This window comes from Aquila chrysaetos, unplaced genomic scaffold, assembly GCF_900496995.4.
Source record: "Aquila chrysaetos chrysaetos unplaced genomic scaffold, bAquChr1.4, whole genome shotgun sequence".
Classification (NCBI taxonomy): Eukaryota; Metazoa; Chordata; class Aves; order Accipitriformes; family Accipitridae; genus Aquila; species Aquila chrysaetos.
Genome location: NW_024470383.1, coordinates 222,089 through 236,688, shown reverse-complemented (window position 1 = coordinate 236,688; position 14,600 = coordinate 222,089). Strand labels below are relative to the sequence as shown.

At 55.2% G+C, this 14,600-nt stretch overlaps 2 protein-coding genes across 3 annotated transcripts in view; one reads left to right on the top strand and one right to left on the bottom strand.

The window, feature by feature from the left end:
- Positions 1-3,032: 3,032 nt before the first annotated feature.
- Positions 3,033-14,600, top strand: part of LOC115337909 (C-type lectin domain family 2 member A-like) — a 46,174-nt gene continuing 34,606 nt past the window's right edge. The window contains exons 1-2 of the mRNA XM_041121788.1: positions 3,033-3,368; positions 3,428-3,487. Of these exons, the coding sequence (XP_040977722.1) occupies positions 3,231-3,368; positions 3,428-3,487 (198 nt within the window). The 5' untranslated portion in view covers positions 3,033-3,230. The remainder of the gene's footprint in view (positions 3,369-3,427; positions 3,488-14,600) is intronic.
- On the bottom strand, positions 9,775-13,103 carry LOC115337913 (C-type lectin domain family 2 member A-like). 2 transcript variants are annotated; one of them, XM_030006352.2, is made up of 6 exons: positions 12,844-13,103; positions 11,752-11,808; positions 11,236-11,328; positions 10,950-11,134; positions 10,738-10,841; positions 9,775-10,389 (listed from the first exon to the last, which is right to left on the bottom strand). In XM_030006352.2, exons 1-6 carry the CDS (start codon positions 12,866-12,868, stop codon positions 10,236-10,238), a joined length of 618 nt encoding a protein of 205 aa, XP_029862212.1. In that variant the 5' UTR covers positions 12,869-13,103; the 3' UTR covers positions 9,775-10,235. The 2 variants fall into 2 exon arrangements, with proteins under 2 accessions (XP_029862212.1, XP_040977737.1); XM_041121803.1 differs by having other exon boundaries at positions 11,752-11,827; positions 12,844-13,077.

Genomic DNA, 14,600 nt, shown 5'->3' with positions numbered 1-14,600 from the left:
AAGTCATAACAAGGGCAGGCTGGGAAGGGGTGATGCTTCCCCATCCCTGGAGGTACCCAAAACTCAATGGGACAAAGCCCAGACTTTGTCCTGTCTCTGAGCAGGGTTTGAGCAGGAAACTGCAGCCCAGGGCTGGGAGAGCTGTTACTGCTGAAGCATCGAGATAATATTTGAGAGCCAAAAGTAGTAACCTGAGATGTGTCCTAGTTTCAGCTGGGATAGAGTTAACTGTCTTCCTAGTAGCTGGTACGGTGCTGTGTTTTGAGTTCAGTATGTGAAGAATGTTGATAACACTGATGTTTTCAGTTGCTGCTAGTAGTGTTTAGACTAATGTCAAGGATTTTTCAGCTTCTCATGCCCAGCCAGCGAGAAAGCTGGAGGGGCACAAGAAGTTGGCACAGGACACAGCCAGGGCAGCAGACCCAAACTGGCCAACGGGGTATTCCATACGGTGGGACGTCCCATCCAGTACAGGAACTGGGAAGTGGGGGCGGGGAATCGCCACTCGGGGACTGACTGGGTGCCGGTCGGTGGGTGGTGAGCAATTACACTGCACATCATTTGTACATTCCAATCCTTTCATTATTGCTGTTGTCATTTTATTAGTATTATCATTATCATTATTTGTTTCTTCTTTTCTGTTCTATTAAACTGTTCTTATCTCAACCCGTGGGTTTTGCTTCTTTTTCCCGATTTTCTCCCCCATCCCACTGGGTGGGGGGGGAGTGAGTGAGCGGCTGCGTGGTGCTTAGTTGCTGGCTGGCGTTAAACCACGACAGATGATAAAAAGCTTTCAGTTTCCCCCATTTCAAACTTCTGTTCTGCCTTTGGCTGTGCTTCGTAATAATGATTATAAAAATGAATCAAAAATCCCCTTAAAAAAGACCCCATGGAGGCTCATGTTTTTTACCGCACACCCCCCTCCCCCAAATTTAGGAGATCACACAGGGCAGCCTGAGCTCTTGCCCAGGTTTTACCCCTGCCAAGCCCACTGTGCTTTCCAGCCAGTTCACTCCAGCTCCCCCCAAATCACTATTAATTCCACTGAATTGAAACAAATTTAAGTCCTTTTTGTTGTAGAAGTATTTGCCTTTCTTGACCATGATTTTAATTCCTTCCAGAGAAAGCAATCCCGTTAGCTAGAAGGGGCTGGAAAAAAAGACCAGCACTGAAAAGCGGTTACAAAGCAGAAAAACAGAGGGAAAAAAAATGAAAAAGCAGCTGAAAAAACACATCCAGAAATTCAAAACAATCACAATAACATAGGCAGGTAAGGCAGGGTACCCGTGGTGGCAAAAGCTTCAATAAAACCAACTGAAAAATAGTCATTTGGGGGTTTGTTTTTTTAATTCCCTCCCTTCAATATGCCATTTTTAATTCAGCCTCTCTGGGTTGCCCTCCCCATCCCAACCGCAGCATCGCTCCTGCTCCGCTGATTCAACCAGCCCCAATTTTGGCAGGCAAGCAGCTGCTTTCCCCAGAGCTTTCCTCTTGCAAGAGCCTACGCCGGCTGAAAGTGAATTCCTGATGCTGCCGAGTATTATCACATTCGGGGAGGGATGGCCCAACGGCCACGTTCCCAACGCTTGGCTGCACCCCAGTAGCTCGGGTGCTGTCCTTTGGATGCCGAAATCCGGAATAAAACTCCTTAACAGCAATGAGAAGTTAAGAAGCGGGCACTCCTTATTGCAGCGCTGGGCACACTCCAGGGGATCTCTCCACCTATCGTGTGCACCTGTCTAGTCTACCTGTGCAGGTTAAATACACACCTGTTATACATATTCACTAAATTTCTAGAAAATGTTAGACATAATCATTAACTTTCCGATAAATCATTAGCATATATTAATGTCTCTTCACACAGGCACAGTGAAGGTCTCTGGTGGTCTTCAGGAGCCCCCTGGTGGTCTTCCGTAGTCTTCCTCACTTGTCCGCTTCTTGACCTCTCTTAGGTGATTCTGCGCAGTACGATTCTCACCATCATCTATATTAGTTTACATAAAAATGCATACTATGTCTATTCTTAAATGTAACCTTTCTAATAACTGGTCCTTCACTCACACCATCTTATTCATATTCTTATGTTAAAACAATCATTGGTTAATCTCACTTAACTCTACTGATTAGAATCCTCGATAATTAGATCGAGGTGGGAAGGGTAAGGGGTTTCCAAGCAGCAGACTTGGTGTCCATAACGGTTTCCTTAGTTTCCTAAAACAAAACACTACAAATCAACAAATCTTTGTCAAAGTTTCAGTGGTTAACTGATTTTAGACAATACTTGAATTCTTATGGTTACACATAGTACATTTTCTAAAGTTCCTAAGTTCCTACGACTACATTTCAAACTTAACACTCCCATACCTATGCTTCACAATTTTCTACTGCTTAATCAAACCAAACTCTTTTATGTGATTAAATTTTTATTTCTTTACCAGAATATTTGCAAGACTTGGGGTGCCTGCTTGGGCTCGCAGGCAAGGCAAAGGGGTGAGAGACCACCTCAAGAAACCGCTGGTCGCTTTAAAGCTTTATGCTTCAGAGTTTCCAAGCAGGAAGAGGGTTGTTTTGTTGGGTTCCTCCCCCCCCCCACCTCCCCCCGATTAGTTTTGCAGAATAAACCCAGAGCAGTGGGGATTTTTAAGAGAGCCCTGTAGGCAGGTGATGGCGAAGACACCGTGCTCTACCTGCTCCCCGAAGGTTTGCAGTCAATTCTCAACTGCTCTGGCAGCTTTTGGAGCTGGTTCGAAACAGTTTGGAGATGATAAAAGGACACAAACCGAAGCCCCACGGGCGCACCCACTGGAACTGGACCCCCCGGCTGACTGGAGCAACGCTGGACCCAGGACCGGTGACATCTCTTTTCTTTTCCCCTCTCTCTCTGTCTCGCTCGCTCTTCCTCTCTCCTTTTCATAATCCCTACAGCTCATCCTTTTAGACACAAAACCCTTGACCCAGTCTGGGACTGGGAGTGGATCCAGCTGCCCCTGGGCTCCTCTCCCAGAAGGAGCCTCGAAAGCGAGGGGGTCTGCTCTGAACCCCCTGACTCACGGGGAGGGCTCTCCTTATTCTCTGAGTCGATGTACGCGGTTAGAACGAGTTGCACATTTACCGAGGGAGTTTCATGCCAGCTCTTGTTACGAGTAACCCCAGCACCTATTGTTCCCGCCTTCCAGGCTCAGGCGGCTTCTGCCGTGAGTGAAACGGCGCCACCGTGAGGCGACCCTGGGATGCGCCGGTGCCGCGGTGAGACGGTGCCGCCGTGTGGTGATTCTGTGGAGAGACCAGGCTGCGATGAGACGGTGCTGGGACGAGACGGAGCCACCGTGAGGCGACGCCGGGACGCGCCGGTGCGACGAGGGGGCGACCCCGCCGCGGGGAAACGATGCCGAGGGGCGACGAGGCCGCGGTGGAACGATGCCGAGGGAACGGCTGGATGCTGCGACCGGACACCGACCCCGCGGAGCCATCGCGCCGGGACTACGCGGCCCCGTCGCCGCCCTCTGCCTGCGATTGGCTGGCTGCCCCGGCAGTCCCCGCGTTTGCGCGCTGATTGGGCGGATGGCCGTGTGGCGGTTTTTTTGTAAGGCCGCGTCCCGGTTCTCCTCAGAGCGTTGCGGTGCGTGTGATGGCGGCGGGAGCGGCCGGAGCCTTCCTCGGGCGGAGCTCGGGACCGGCCGGAGCGCAGGTGGGGACCGGGGTCGGTCCCTCGCTGCGGGGCGGAGGGGGTTCTGCGGGGGCCGGGGGGGCTGTTCTCGCCTTGCCCGTCCGTCGCTTCCCAGGAGGGGAAGGTCATGCCCAGTATAGAAACTGGGCGGAGTTGGGAGCAGGGGGGATCGCCGCTCGGGGCCTAACTGGGCGTCGATCGGCGGGTGTTGAGAAATTGCACTGTGCATCACTTGTATGTTCCAATCCTTTTATTATTACTATTGTAATTTTATTAGAGCGGAGGGGGTCCTGCGGGGCCGGGGGGGCTGTTCTCGCCTTGTCCGTCCGTCGGCTTCCCGGGAGGGGAAGCGGCGAGGGGCCCCAGCCCGCAGCCCGGAGGAAGCGATGGCCGACCTAGTCTTAAGCTTGCCCGCTCAGGGCTGCCTGGGCCGGCGGTCTGGGCGCTTGCTCAGCAAGCGCGGGGGGGTGTTCTGGGGGTTCGTATCCCCCGCGGCTCAGCAGAGGGGTTGGGGGGACCCTGGCCCGTTGCCGTGCCTGGGCCCCCGCTGGTGATGGATGGAGCAGGGGGGGCTGAGTGCTGGGAAGGGGGATGCTGCCGGCCGGCGAGTGCCTTGCGGCCTGTCTGGGAAGGGTCTGTGCGGGGTGTCGGGGAGGGTGCTGGCTCTGCTGGGGGCCGAGGGCCTGTCCTGAGCTCACTGCCCCCGTGTTTGTCTCCCCAGGTGCCGAGGAGCGGCTGCGGTGTCACAGGGGGAGCAGGGAGAGGGCAGGACCGTGCTCCTGCGCGTGGGTGTCAGCGCAGAGCCAAGGCTGGTACTTGAAATCAAGTGTGGCAGCTGTCAGGCAACAGAATAGAAAGTCCTTATATATTGCTGTTTTCAGGCTCTCTGCGATCTCCCATTACGATAGTAACAGCTGCGCTGGTAATAACTGCACTTAAAGGTCACTTCAAGAAGGCTTTGCTAGCAGTCGTGATGCCTTGGGCCCGGGATCCTGCTTGTCACAAGCGAAGAGATTCCCCTTTCCAGTGTGCCCTGGGAAGAGGGGAGGGGAAGGGATTCTGCTCCAGTGATGGGCATGTGGAGGAACCCCTGGGTCCCCAGGATGGAGGGGTATTCCCCCACCCAGACGTCCCCGGGGACGCAGACAAAAGGACACAGAGGAGAGTTCTGGGTGAGTGGAGGGCCACTGCTGTGCCCTGTAGGGAGGGGACAGTGTCCCTGTGGCAGTGTCACCCCACGGGGACTGGGGCTGGCAAGGGTGAGGGTTTTTCCCGCTGCCTGGAATGGGCCTCGTATTCTGCTCGGTCCTTATCAGGTGGTCTGTAGCAGACAGCCCACCCCCCCAAATCTTTGGCAGCTCTCCAGCTGCAGGTTGTCCCCCCCATGTCTGTGGCACGAGAGCCTCACCTCTGGTCTGTGTGACTGTCCCTTGGCTTTTTGCTGCCAGCTGCGTGTGCGTGGGTGGGAAACAGGCTGGGTGGTCTCTCCCGTGTTCCCTGGGCAGCTCGTGTTGGCGGTGGCGGGGGTGGCAGGGATGGGAGTGCCGTGCCCACTCTGGGACGGTGCCGTCCTCACTCCGAGTGGCTTTTTCCTCCTCCAGGCGAGTGCTGCGGGCTCCATCCAGCGTGTGCCCTGGTGCTGGCTGTGCTCGTGGCTCTGGTGCTGGCTTTGGCTGTGGCTCTGGGTGTACAGTCAGGTAAAGGAGGAGCGGCTGCCTCCGTCCGGCTCCTCGGCGCAGACCTGCGTGTGCCGCCGGCAGCCCAGCCCGCGCGGTGCCAGGCTGGATGCGGCCCCTTCCCCTCCGGGCTGGGGCAGGCGTTGGTGTGTGAGGCCGAGGGTGGTGGGGGGAGCGTGGCGGGGCCAGGCCCTCAGGCTGGCTGTGCCCCTGCCCTGTCCCGGGGGGCCCTGGGGAGGAGCAGGGACACCCCCACGCGTGCCGTGGGGCAGGCTGTCAACCCCTGGGGCGTCTGCTCCCTGTAGGTCCATGGCAGCCCACTGGGGAGCCCCGTGGGGGGAGCGCGGGGCTGCCTCCTTCTCTGCCCCACGGAGCTGTGTCCCCTGGTCCCTGTGGAGGGGGCTCCTCTGACCTTCTTCCCTTCTCCCCTTCCCGCTCCAGCCAGAGGACGTGGAGGGAATCCAGATCTGCCCGTGGCTCCGGTGCTGGGCTGTCCTGATGGCTGGGTGGGGTACTGCCAGGTCTGCTACTACTTCTCGAGGGCTGAGGGGAGCTGGGAGTGGAGTCGGGACCAGTGCTCCTTGCTCGGGGCCTCGCTGGCTGTGCCTATGAGGGAGTGGGAAATGGTGAGTGAGGGGCTGTTGCGGCTGCGTGGGGGTGCAGGGGGGGTTGCAGGGTTGGGTGCAGACCCTGGGTTTGGTGCTCAGTGGGTGATAGGTGCTTGTAGGGGCAGAGATGCAGTTCTGCCATGGGGCCTGGGAGGGAAGGAGGGAGGCACGGGGTGCGGTGTGGAGCCCAGGGCACATCTCCCCATCCGTGGTGCTCGGCTGCACCCTGAGCATGGTAGAGCTCTGGCAGAGCAGGACCAACCTGGCTGGCCGCGCTGGCGAGCTCCTTCAGAAGCTGTGGAGGTTGTCAGAGCAGCCGTTGGGTGGGAGCTGCTGCCGTCCCCCGGCCGGTGGGAGCGGTGTGAGGCCGGGACTCGCGTGGGGCTGGGACAGGGACTCGCGTGGGGCTGGCAGCAGCTCCTGACTGTTGGCTCCTCTCTTTCCTACCAGGAGTTTCTCGGGCGCCTGAAGGGCAAAGCTGACCGCTGGCTTGGGCTGCGGAGACAGGGCGAGCGCCTGGAGTGGGTGGATGGCAGCAGCTTCAACCACACGTGAGTCCCGTTGGGAGCTGGGGCCGTGGGGAGAGTGTCCTGCGGTGGGACGGGCAGGGGCCCGGTGGGACGTGTCTGCTGGGACTGTGCCCCGCAGGCAGCCCGTGTCCCCTCCAGGTGTTTGAGGGGACAGCCGCTCACCGGATGGTACCAGCGGTGTTTTTGCTTCTTGTTGCAGGATCCCGGTGCAGGGCCAAGAACCTTGTTTGTTCCTGGACAACCACCACCTCGGGAGTTCAAGCTGCTCACAGCACCGGCCGTACCTCTGCAGCAAGCCCCAAGCTGTGATGGGACAGAGGTGATGGAGAAAGGACCTTCTCCACACCGGGGACTCGCAGCTTCAGCTCTTGCACCAGCGCAGGGTAGGATAAGGAAATCCTTCCCTTAGTTGCAAGTCCAGGTTGCTCCTGGTCTCAGCAACAGCTCACTGCCAGCTCTCGGGGCAATGAACCTGCGGGAAGGGGAGACACCTTGGGTTTGGCTGGGGCAGAGTTAATTGTCTTTCTAGCAGGTGCTACAGTATTATAATTTGGTTTTATTCTGAGAAGAATGTTGATAACACACTGATGTTTTCTGCTGTTGCTGAGTAATGTTTAGAGCAAGACAGGGATTTTTCAGCTTCTCCTGCCCAGCCAGCAGGAAGGCTGGAGGGGCACAAGAATTTGGGAGGGGACACAGCTGGGACAGCTGAGCCAAACTGGCCAAAGGGGTATTCCATAGCATGTGATGTCATGCCCAGTATAGAAACTGGGGGGTGTTGGCCTGGGGAGATGGCTGCTTGGGAACTAAGCGGGCATCGGTCAGTGGGTGGTGAGCAATTGCATTGTGCAGCAATTATCTATTCCAGTCCTTTTATCATTATTGTCATTTTGTTATTGTTATCATTATTTTCTTCCTTTCTGGCCTATTTTACTGTTCTTATCTCAATCCATGACTTTTACTTTTTATTTTACTTTTTATCTGGTCTTGCAGCCCAGATCCTGCAGTCAGGGGAAGGGGAATGGAAAAAGCGGGAGGCCTCAAGAGCATCTGTCACCCCCCCAGTCCCAGAGAGCCCAAAGCAGGGTGTCCTGGGGCAAAGCACCCTCGCGAGACCCCCAAGCCCCTGCAGACTCCCCCGCACAAAGGTGCGACCCCAGGAAGGGACCAGCAGCAGGAGCGGGGCGTCCCCCAAATCCCTCTGCTCCCTCTTTTGGGGTCACAGCTGAGAGGCCCAGCTCGGTGGAGGCAGGATGGCACCAGCCCAGGGTGTCTGACGAGCTACAGCCTCGAGAAAAGCCCCCCCGACCCTCCTCTCCCAACCCGTGCCTCCATTTCCCAGCTTGAGCAGCTCCTGGGGACCCGACGGGCAGCGTCACCCCGCTTCTCCCCCTTCTCAAGTCGCACCGGTCAGCATCACCCGTATTTCCTCTCCCCTCCACAAATTCGGGGAACACACACCCCCAGCGGACACGACCCCCAATACCTGCACCCGGGAGGGGAGCCGGGCTCCCCGCAGCACCCCGCTTGCCCCGTCAGTCTAAGACCATGTAGCCGTCCTCGTCCTCCGTGGTGTGGAAGAGCCAGGGGTCCGTGGGGGTCGGGGGCTTCCTCTCCGCAGGAAGGAGAACTGGGGTACGGGGCTGCGCCCCGCGGGTTTAGAGCACAGGGAGCTGCAGCACAAGCTACTGCAAAAGAAAAATAGGAAAATAGCTCTCTTCTTCCCCCTGGGAAAAAAACGGTGGAGGAGAAAATACATAAATATGTACGTTTTTGTGGAGGTCATTAACCAGCTTTCACCCTGACGAGCCAGCGGCTGTGACTGCACAAGCCCTGTGTGCAGGGAGGCACAGGCACATTGGGAAGCCCTGGGTCCCCAGTCTCCTGCCTCCTAATTAGCAGCTATTTCATTAGCCTAAGTGAGCATGATTTTATCTGCTCCAGGGCTTACCCATCTGCCATCCTTTGCCAAGCACAGGCAAGCGCCTCTGCTCAGCATGCCAATGCAACTATGAGGTGGGACTGCCCCAGCAGCGCTCCTCTCCCACCCCCGCTGCCACCTGAACCCCTAACTGGGACACTGGAGGACAGACGGACTGGGAGCACTGGGAACGGCCCTCCCACACAGCCACCACACCAGCACGGCCCTCACAGGGGCTGCGGCCAGGTTTGTTCACCCGCCGTCCTGGTCGGATTCCTCCCCAGCGCCCACGGCTGCTCTCAGCTGCTCCTGGGGCTCCTGCGGCAGCACCTTCTCCAGGGGTCAGGACTTGGGGGGGGCCCTCCCTGAAAGCCCCCGTACGCAGAAAAACAAGGGGAACTGGGGAGGGACGGGAGTCGAGGGGAGCCCCAGAACTCGCCCAGGCATTGGGCAGAGCCAGCACCGTGTGACGGGCACCAACAGAGAGCTCCAGCCATCCCCCTCCAGCCTCCGGCAGCCCCCACAGCCGAGGGAGGAGACCCCAGGGGGGCAGCGGTTCCCTCCCGCACGTGCTGACCTGGTTCAGGTTTTGGGGGGGAAAACACCCCCATGAAATAAATACTGTCACTGGAAACACAGCGCCCAAGCGCACGACGCCAGGCTGATTGCCATCGTGGTGCTTTTGAGGTTCCCGGTGCAGGGTCCCATGGAGGCAGACGCTTGTGCCGCGATCCGGAGGGATCAGCTGCACTCCCACAGCCGCAGCACTTTGTTCCGCTGGATTTGCCAGAAAGAGGCCACCGAGATTTAAGCCAGAGGAAACGACTGTCATGACCCGGACTGGACAGAGCAGGGAGTCGTGTTGAACTTGGAATTCCCTCGGGCTAAATTAAGGTGAAACGACACCAAACCATCAGTTGAACATTTTATTTATGACAGAAGCAAACTGAATTTGGGAGGCCTAACAGCAGGTGGTGTGCTTTCTCCCAACAGGAATAGGCATGGAACTACCTCAGTAAACTGTGTAACCCGTGGTAACCATATACAGCAATTCAGGGAATAAGGAGAGAAAAGGAAAAAGAGAGAATGAGACAGGAGGAGAAAAAGGAAGAGAGAAAGATACCATCGGTCCTGGATCCCAGGTTGGTTCAGTCGGCCGAGAGGTCCAGTTCTGGCAGGCTTGCACCTGTGGGGCTTCAGTTTGTGCCCTTTTATCATCTTTGCCCCTCCTTTGGGCGGGCACTCGAACTCATCAAGCTAATTAGGTGTCCTGATCAGTTTGTGAGCTTTTGGGCTTGGGGGTCATCTGGGGTGTAGCTCCCCCCTCCCTGCAGACGTGATCTTTTGCCATGCACGGTGAGCTGTTCACTGGGCATCTCGCCAGGACACCAAAACACATCCCAGAGCAGCGGTTTGGTGGCTCCTTGTCGAGGCTGGGGTCTTCTCCCAAGCATTGGCCAGGGTGGACTCCGAAGCAATTCTGTTTCATTTCTCCACTTTCCATTTCTGCCCCTCACCTCCAGCTCCTCCAAATCCACCAAAAAACAAATACACCAAAACCAGCAGGACTGAGCTTTGCAGCACGGCACCTGCCAGCAAAGCAGAGAGTTTTCCAAGCCTCTTGGATATTCCCAAGTCCACAAAAGCTGGAAAGACTCTAGTGGTCAGAATAAAGTAAGGATCCCTTGGTCACGGCTCTGTGTCATCGTCATGAGGAGTTTCTGCTTTTGTAAGCTAAAATTAAAACAAAACTGTACCATTGGGACACTCACTACCATGTTGTGTAGGGTTAATAGCAGCTTGTGGTTGATCTTCTCTGCCGACGGGGAAATTTCAGGTGAAATTCAGGATTTCTGAATCCTTCTGAATCCTGCTAGGGTGCTTTTGTGGGTGGCTGCAGACAGAGTATTTCATCTGGGAGCACCAGTCGCTGCTGATCCCGTCAGCATCGATATAGGCACATTGGCCCTTGCCCCGGACCTCAAACCTGCACCAAACAGCAGAAGGAAAACTCAAAGGGAAGCCAAGGGGTTGCTGTCAGCTGCAGGTCAGCGGCTGAGCATCTCCCATACGGGCTAACGGCGCTGCAAGGAGCAGGGACCACCCTTCCCCAGCAAACAACCTGCCCCATGCAGAACAAAAACTGCCTCCCAGTCCCCAAAGGGGGGAATATTTTCAGTTGCTTGGTCCCAAGGGGAGCTGATCCAGGGGTGCCCTCATTAAAATTATTTTTTATCTCTCTCTCTCTCTATATATATGTGTCTTCTTGCATTCAATCCCTGACCCATCTCAGCCCAAGACATGGTTATGTTCTCCAGAAGAAGAGGGGACGTACCGGTTGCTGAAGAGAGACCCGTTGGACCATTTCCAAGGTCCAGAGCCTTCCCTGTGGAGACCAATCCAGTAATGCAAGGAACTCCAATAGCGCAAGAGGAAGTGCTAGAGGCAGGAAAAAAGCAAGCATTCACGCTACGCCCTCCAGGGCAATCCCAAATCTGCTCCTCAAAAGCCACTGACACACCACTGCCTCAGGGATTTCTCATTTACCAGCTCCTCCTGGGTGTCGATGGTGGCCAAATGGGCTCCGAGAGAAAGGCAAGAGATCTGACTCCTGTTCCAGTCCGTTTCGTCCTCCACAAAGTAAAAGCACTTCTCCCTGTACCTGATCCCATTTTCCAGGCAGCTGGGAAGCACAGGAGAGGAACAGGATAGACAGGACGGGCATTTCTTAGCTGGAAATAAGCAGAACACATCCTGGTGACTTACACCACTGGGTTTTCTCCAGGGGAGGAGAGGACTTTGGTGGTGGGCACCTCCACCTCCAGACACTTACCTGCCAGCGCGATTATGGTGAGAAGCAACGCTGCTATGACCACAGTGACCCCGATGGGGACCTTTTTGTCTTTAATGCACTTGAGGCTAAAACCTGGGGACAAACTGCGTGGAAGAGGCACAGCCGGCAAACCCACGGCACAAAGAGCACCCCAAGCTCCCTGCAGCTCTTGTATTCCCCTCCTTTAGATACAGCCACAAAGCACGTGGGGGGCCACAGTGGGGTGCAGGCTCAGGTCAGGGGGTGCATCCCAGTGCTTTCCTCAGCCTCCAAGGATTTTTAGGGCTCCCTGACCTCATTGCATCCTCTCCATACCCCGTCAACCAGGAGAGACAGGCACCATCCCCAGGACCCACAGCTTGGGCTGCCCTGTGCCTCCTGCAGCTTGCAAACAGCTTTACCTTTCTTGCATCCTCCTCACCCCAGCTATTTTAACTACCTTTTAGCTGCCCACATCATGCTAGAGCACGGCCACGACCTCCGAAACAACATCCTCAAAACAAGGCTGGTGCTTACCGGTCCCTTCCTCCACTCTCTGCTGTGATGGCATCATTGTAGCAGTCGAGTCTTCACCTGTGCAAAAGCAAGAAGCCTGTGCAAATGAAGTCAGTTACTGCTAATGCTGTGAAGTTCTTCAGTAGGACAAGCCTGACCCTGGATACTTTTCTCCCAGGACAGTCAAAGCAGCATTCCCCCTTGTCATGGTTTAACCCCAGCTGGTAAACAAGCACCATGCAGCTGCTCACTCATTTCCTCCCCACTCAGCAGGATGGGGGAGAGAATCGGTAAAATAAAAAGTAAAACTCATGGGTTGAGATGAGAACAGTTAAATAGGCCAGAAAGGAAGAAAATAACAGTGACAATAATAACAATAAGGAAACTACAATAATAAAGAATAGTAATATACAAGTGGTGCACAGTGCAATTTCTCACCACCCACCAACCGATGCCCAGTTAGTTCCCAAGCAGTGATCTCCCCAGGCAATCTCCCCACAGTTTCTATACTGGGCAGGACATCACATGCTGTAGAATACCCCTGTGGCCACTTTGGCTCAGCTCTCCCGCCTGTGTCCCCTCCCAACTTCTTGTGCCTCTCCAGCCTTCTTACTGGAGGGCGGGAGAAGCTGAAAAATCCCTGTCTTGCTGCAAACATTACTCAGCAACAACAGAAAACATCAGTATGTTATCAACATTCTTCTCATCCTGAACCCAAACATACCAGCTACTAGGAAGAAAATTAACTCTATCCCAGCTGAAACCAGGACACCCTTTCTTCTGGTTTACATGCATGGCAGGAAGGGAAACATGATTTCTGCCTTCAAAAAACAGGATTTGCTTTGTTTTTCCAAGCCAGCCTTCATTTTATTGGCTTCTGCCAGCTCTGTTTGCCCTGGACAGGTGTCGTCTCAATTACTGCCCCACTTCTTCAACTCCAAGGTGTTTTCAGCTCCAGTCTCCGCTCCAGGACCCTCAGGTCAGCCCCCAGGGTGCTGGGTGGCCCTTCAAACCCATCTGAGCCACGTCCCCCAGCCCAAAGCCAGAACCACTCCTCCATCTCCCCACCATTTGCTCTTAAAGCTTCTAGGAAAGGGGATGGTGCTGATGTACCTGCATCCTGAAGAGCTTCTGCCATCCTGGTGCCACCAACGGACAGCAGGACCCTCCAGGGACAAGCACGTCCCTCAACTCCACCAGCAACAAGGCGAGCAGGGTCGAGAACACCTGAAGACTGCAGCACAGCACCAGGGACCTGCCAGGTCCTTCTCTGTCCCACAGCTTTGCCAGGATGGTCCTCCAGTCACTACAATAAAAAGCCAAAAAGCTCACAATCTCCCCAAAACCTCAGTGCTGCTCATCACAGCACTTTTTCCTCAAAGCACCTTTTCTCCCTTTTCCATGTCCCAGCCTGCGTTCACTCTGAGTTATTGCTTCTCAAAACCTCCCACGACAGCGTATTTTCCGACGTTGTTCTTACAAACTGGTTTTCTAATTTCTTTTGGGTTTTGACGTTTCCATGGATGCCACCTCTTCCCAAAGCCCATGGCAACACATGAACAGATTCATATCTGACTTAGGGAAGCAAAAGCGGTCCTGCAGGACCTATTTGTAGAACATTCACATTTACAAAAAAACCCTCAAAAGAACCCCTGACCTAGAACCCGCTATAAGCAAAATAGAAAAACCTGCAGATGCTGTTGCCAACAAGCCCTTGAAGTCACCAAGAGCTGCAGCTCCTGTAACAAAGAACTTCCATGTAAAACTACATGTACAAACCTGACATCAGATGCACAGCTGGTGTTCCTGTTTAATACCAGCATTGTAAATACAATACAGTTAAATAGGACAGAAGTGAAGAAAATAAGAATGATACAACTAGCAATACTAAAATGACAATAATACTAATAAAAGGATTGGAATATAAAAGTGAGGCAGAATGCAATTGCTCACCACCCGCCGACCGATGCCCACTTAGTTCCTGAGCAGCGAGAAAATTAACTCTATCCCAGCCGAACCCAGGACACCCCTTCATCTGGTATACATGCATGGCAGGAAGGGAAACAAGATTTCTGCCTTCAAACACCAGGATTTGCTTCGTTTTCGCAAGCCAGCCTTGAATTTTTTGGCTTCTGCCAGCCCTTCTTCAGCCAGACCGCCTGCCCAGGAAGCCCTGAGCGGGGACGGTTAAGGACGAGCCAGCCATCGCTTCCTCCGGGCTGCGGGCTGGGGCCCCTCACCGCCTCCCCTCCTGGGAAGCCGACGGGCGGACAAGGCGAGAACAGCCCCCCTGGCCCCCGCAGGACCCCCTCTGCCCTGCAGCGAGGGACCGACTCCAGGCAGAACCGACCCTCGTCCCCACCTGCGCTACAGCCCAAGGAAGGCTCCGGCCGCTCCCGCCGCCATCACACCCCCCGCAACGCTCTGAGGTGAAATGGAGTGCGGACGTAAAATCACCTCCATGTGGCCATCGGCGCTCTTCGGCTGATAATGCGCAAGGCGGGGAGAGGGCGGGCAGCCCGCCAATCGAAGAGAGAGGGCGGCTGAACTAGTAACGCGTGAACATGAGGTGCTGGGGTTACTGGTAACAAGAGCTGGCATGAAACTCCCTCGGTAAACGTGCAACTCGTTCTAACCACGTACATCGACTCAGAGAATAAGGAGAGCCCTCCCCGTGAGTCAGGAGGTTCAGAGCAGACCCCCTCGCTTTCTAGGCTCCTTCTGGGAGAGGAGCCCGGAGGCAGCTAGATCCACTCCCAGTCCCAGACTGGGTCAAGGGTTTTGTGTCTAAAAGGATGAGCTGTAGGGATTATGAAAAGGAGAGAGGAAGAGCAAGCGAGACAGAGAGAGAGGGGAAAAGAAAAGAGATG

What these genes read in the sequence shown, in the direction of transcription:
- LOC115337913 (XM_030006352.2), bottom strand. Translation starts at nt 12,868, where the DNA reads ATGGCAGAAGCTCTTCAGGATGCAG. An exon ending in CACCATAATCGCGCTGGCAG is followed by an intron (nt 11,135 to 11,235) that starts GTAAGTGTCTGG and finishes GCTTATTTCCAG; the next exon opens with CTAAGAAATGCCCGTCCTGT. An exon ending in TCGACACCCAGGAGGAGCTG is followed by an intron (nt 10,842 to 10,949) that starts GTAAATGAGAAA and finishes TCCTGCCTCTAG; the next exon opens with CACTTCCTCTTGCGCTATTG.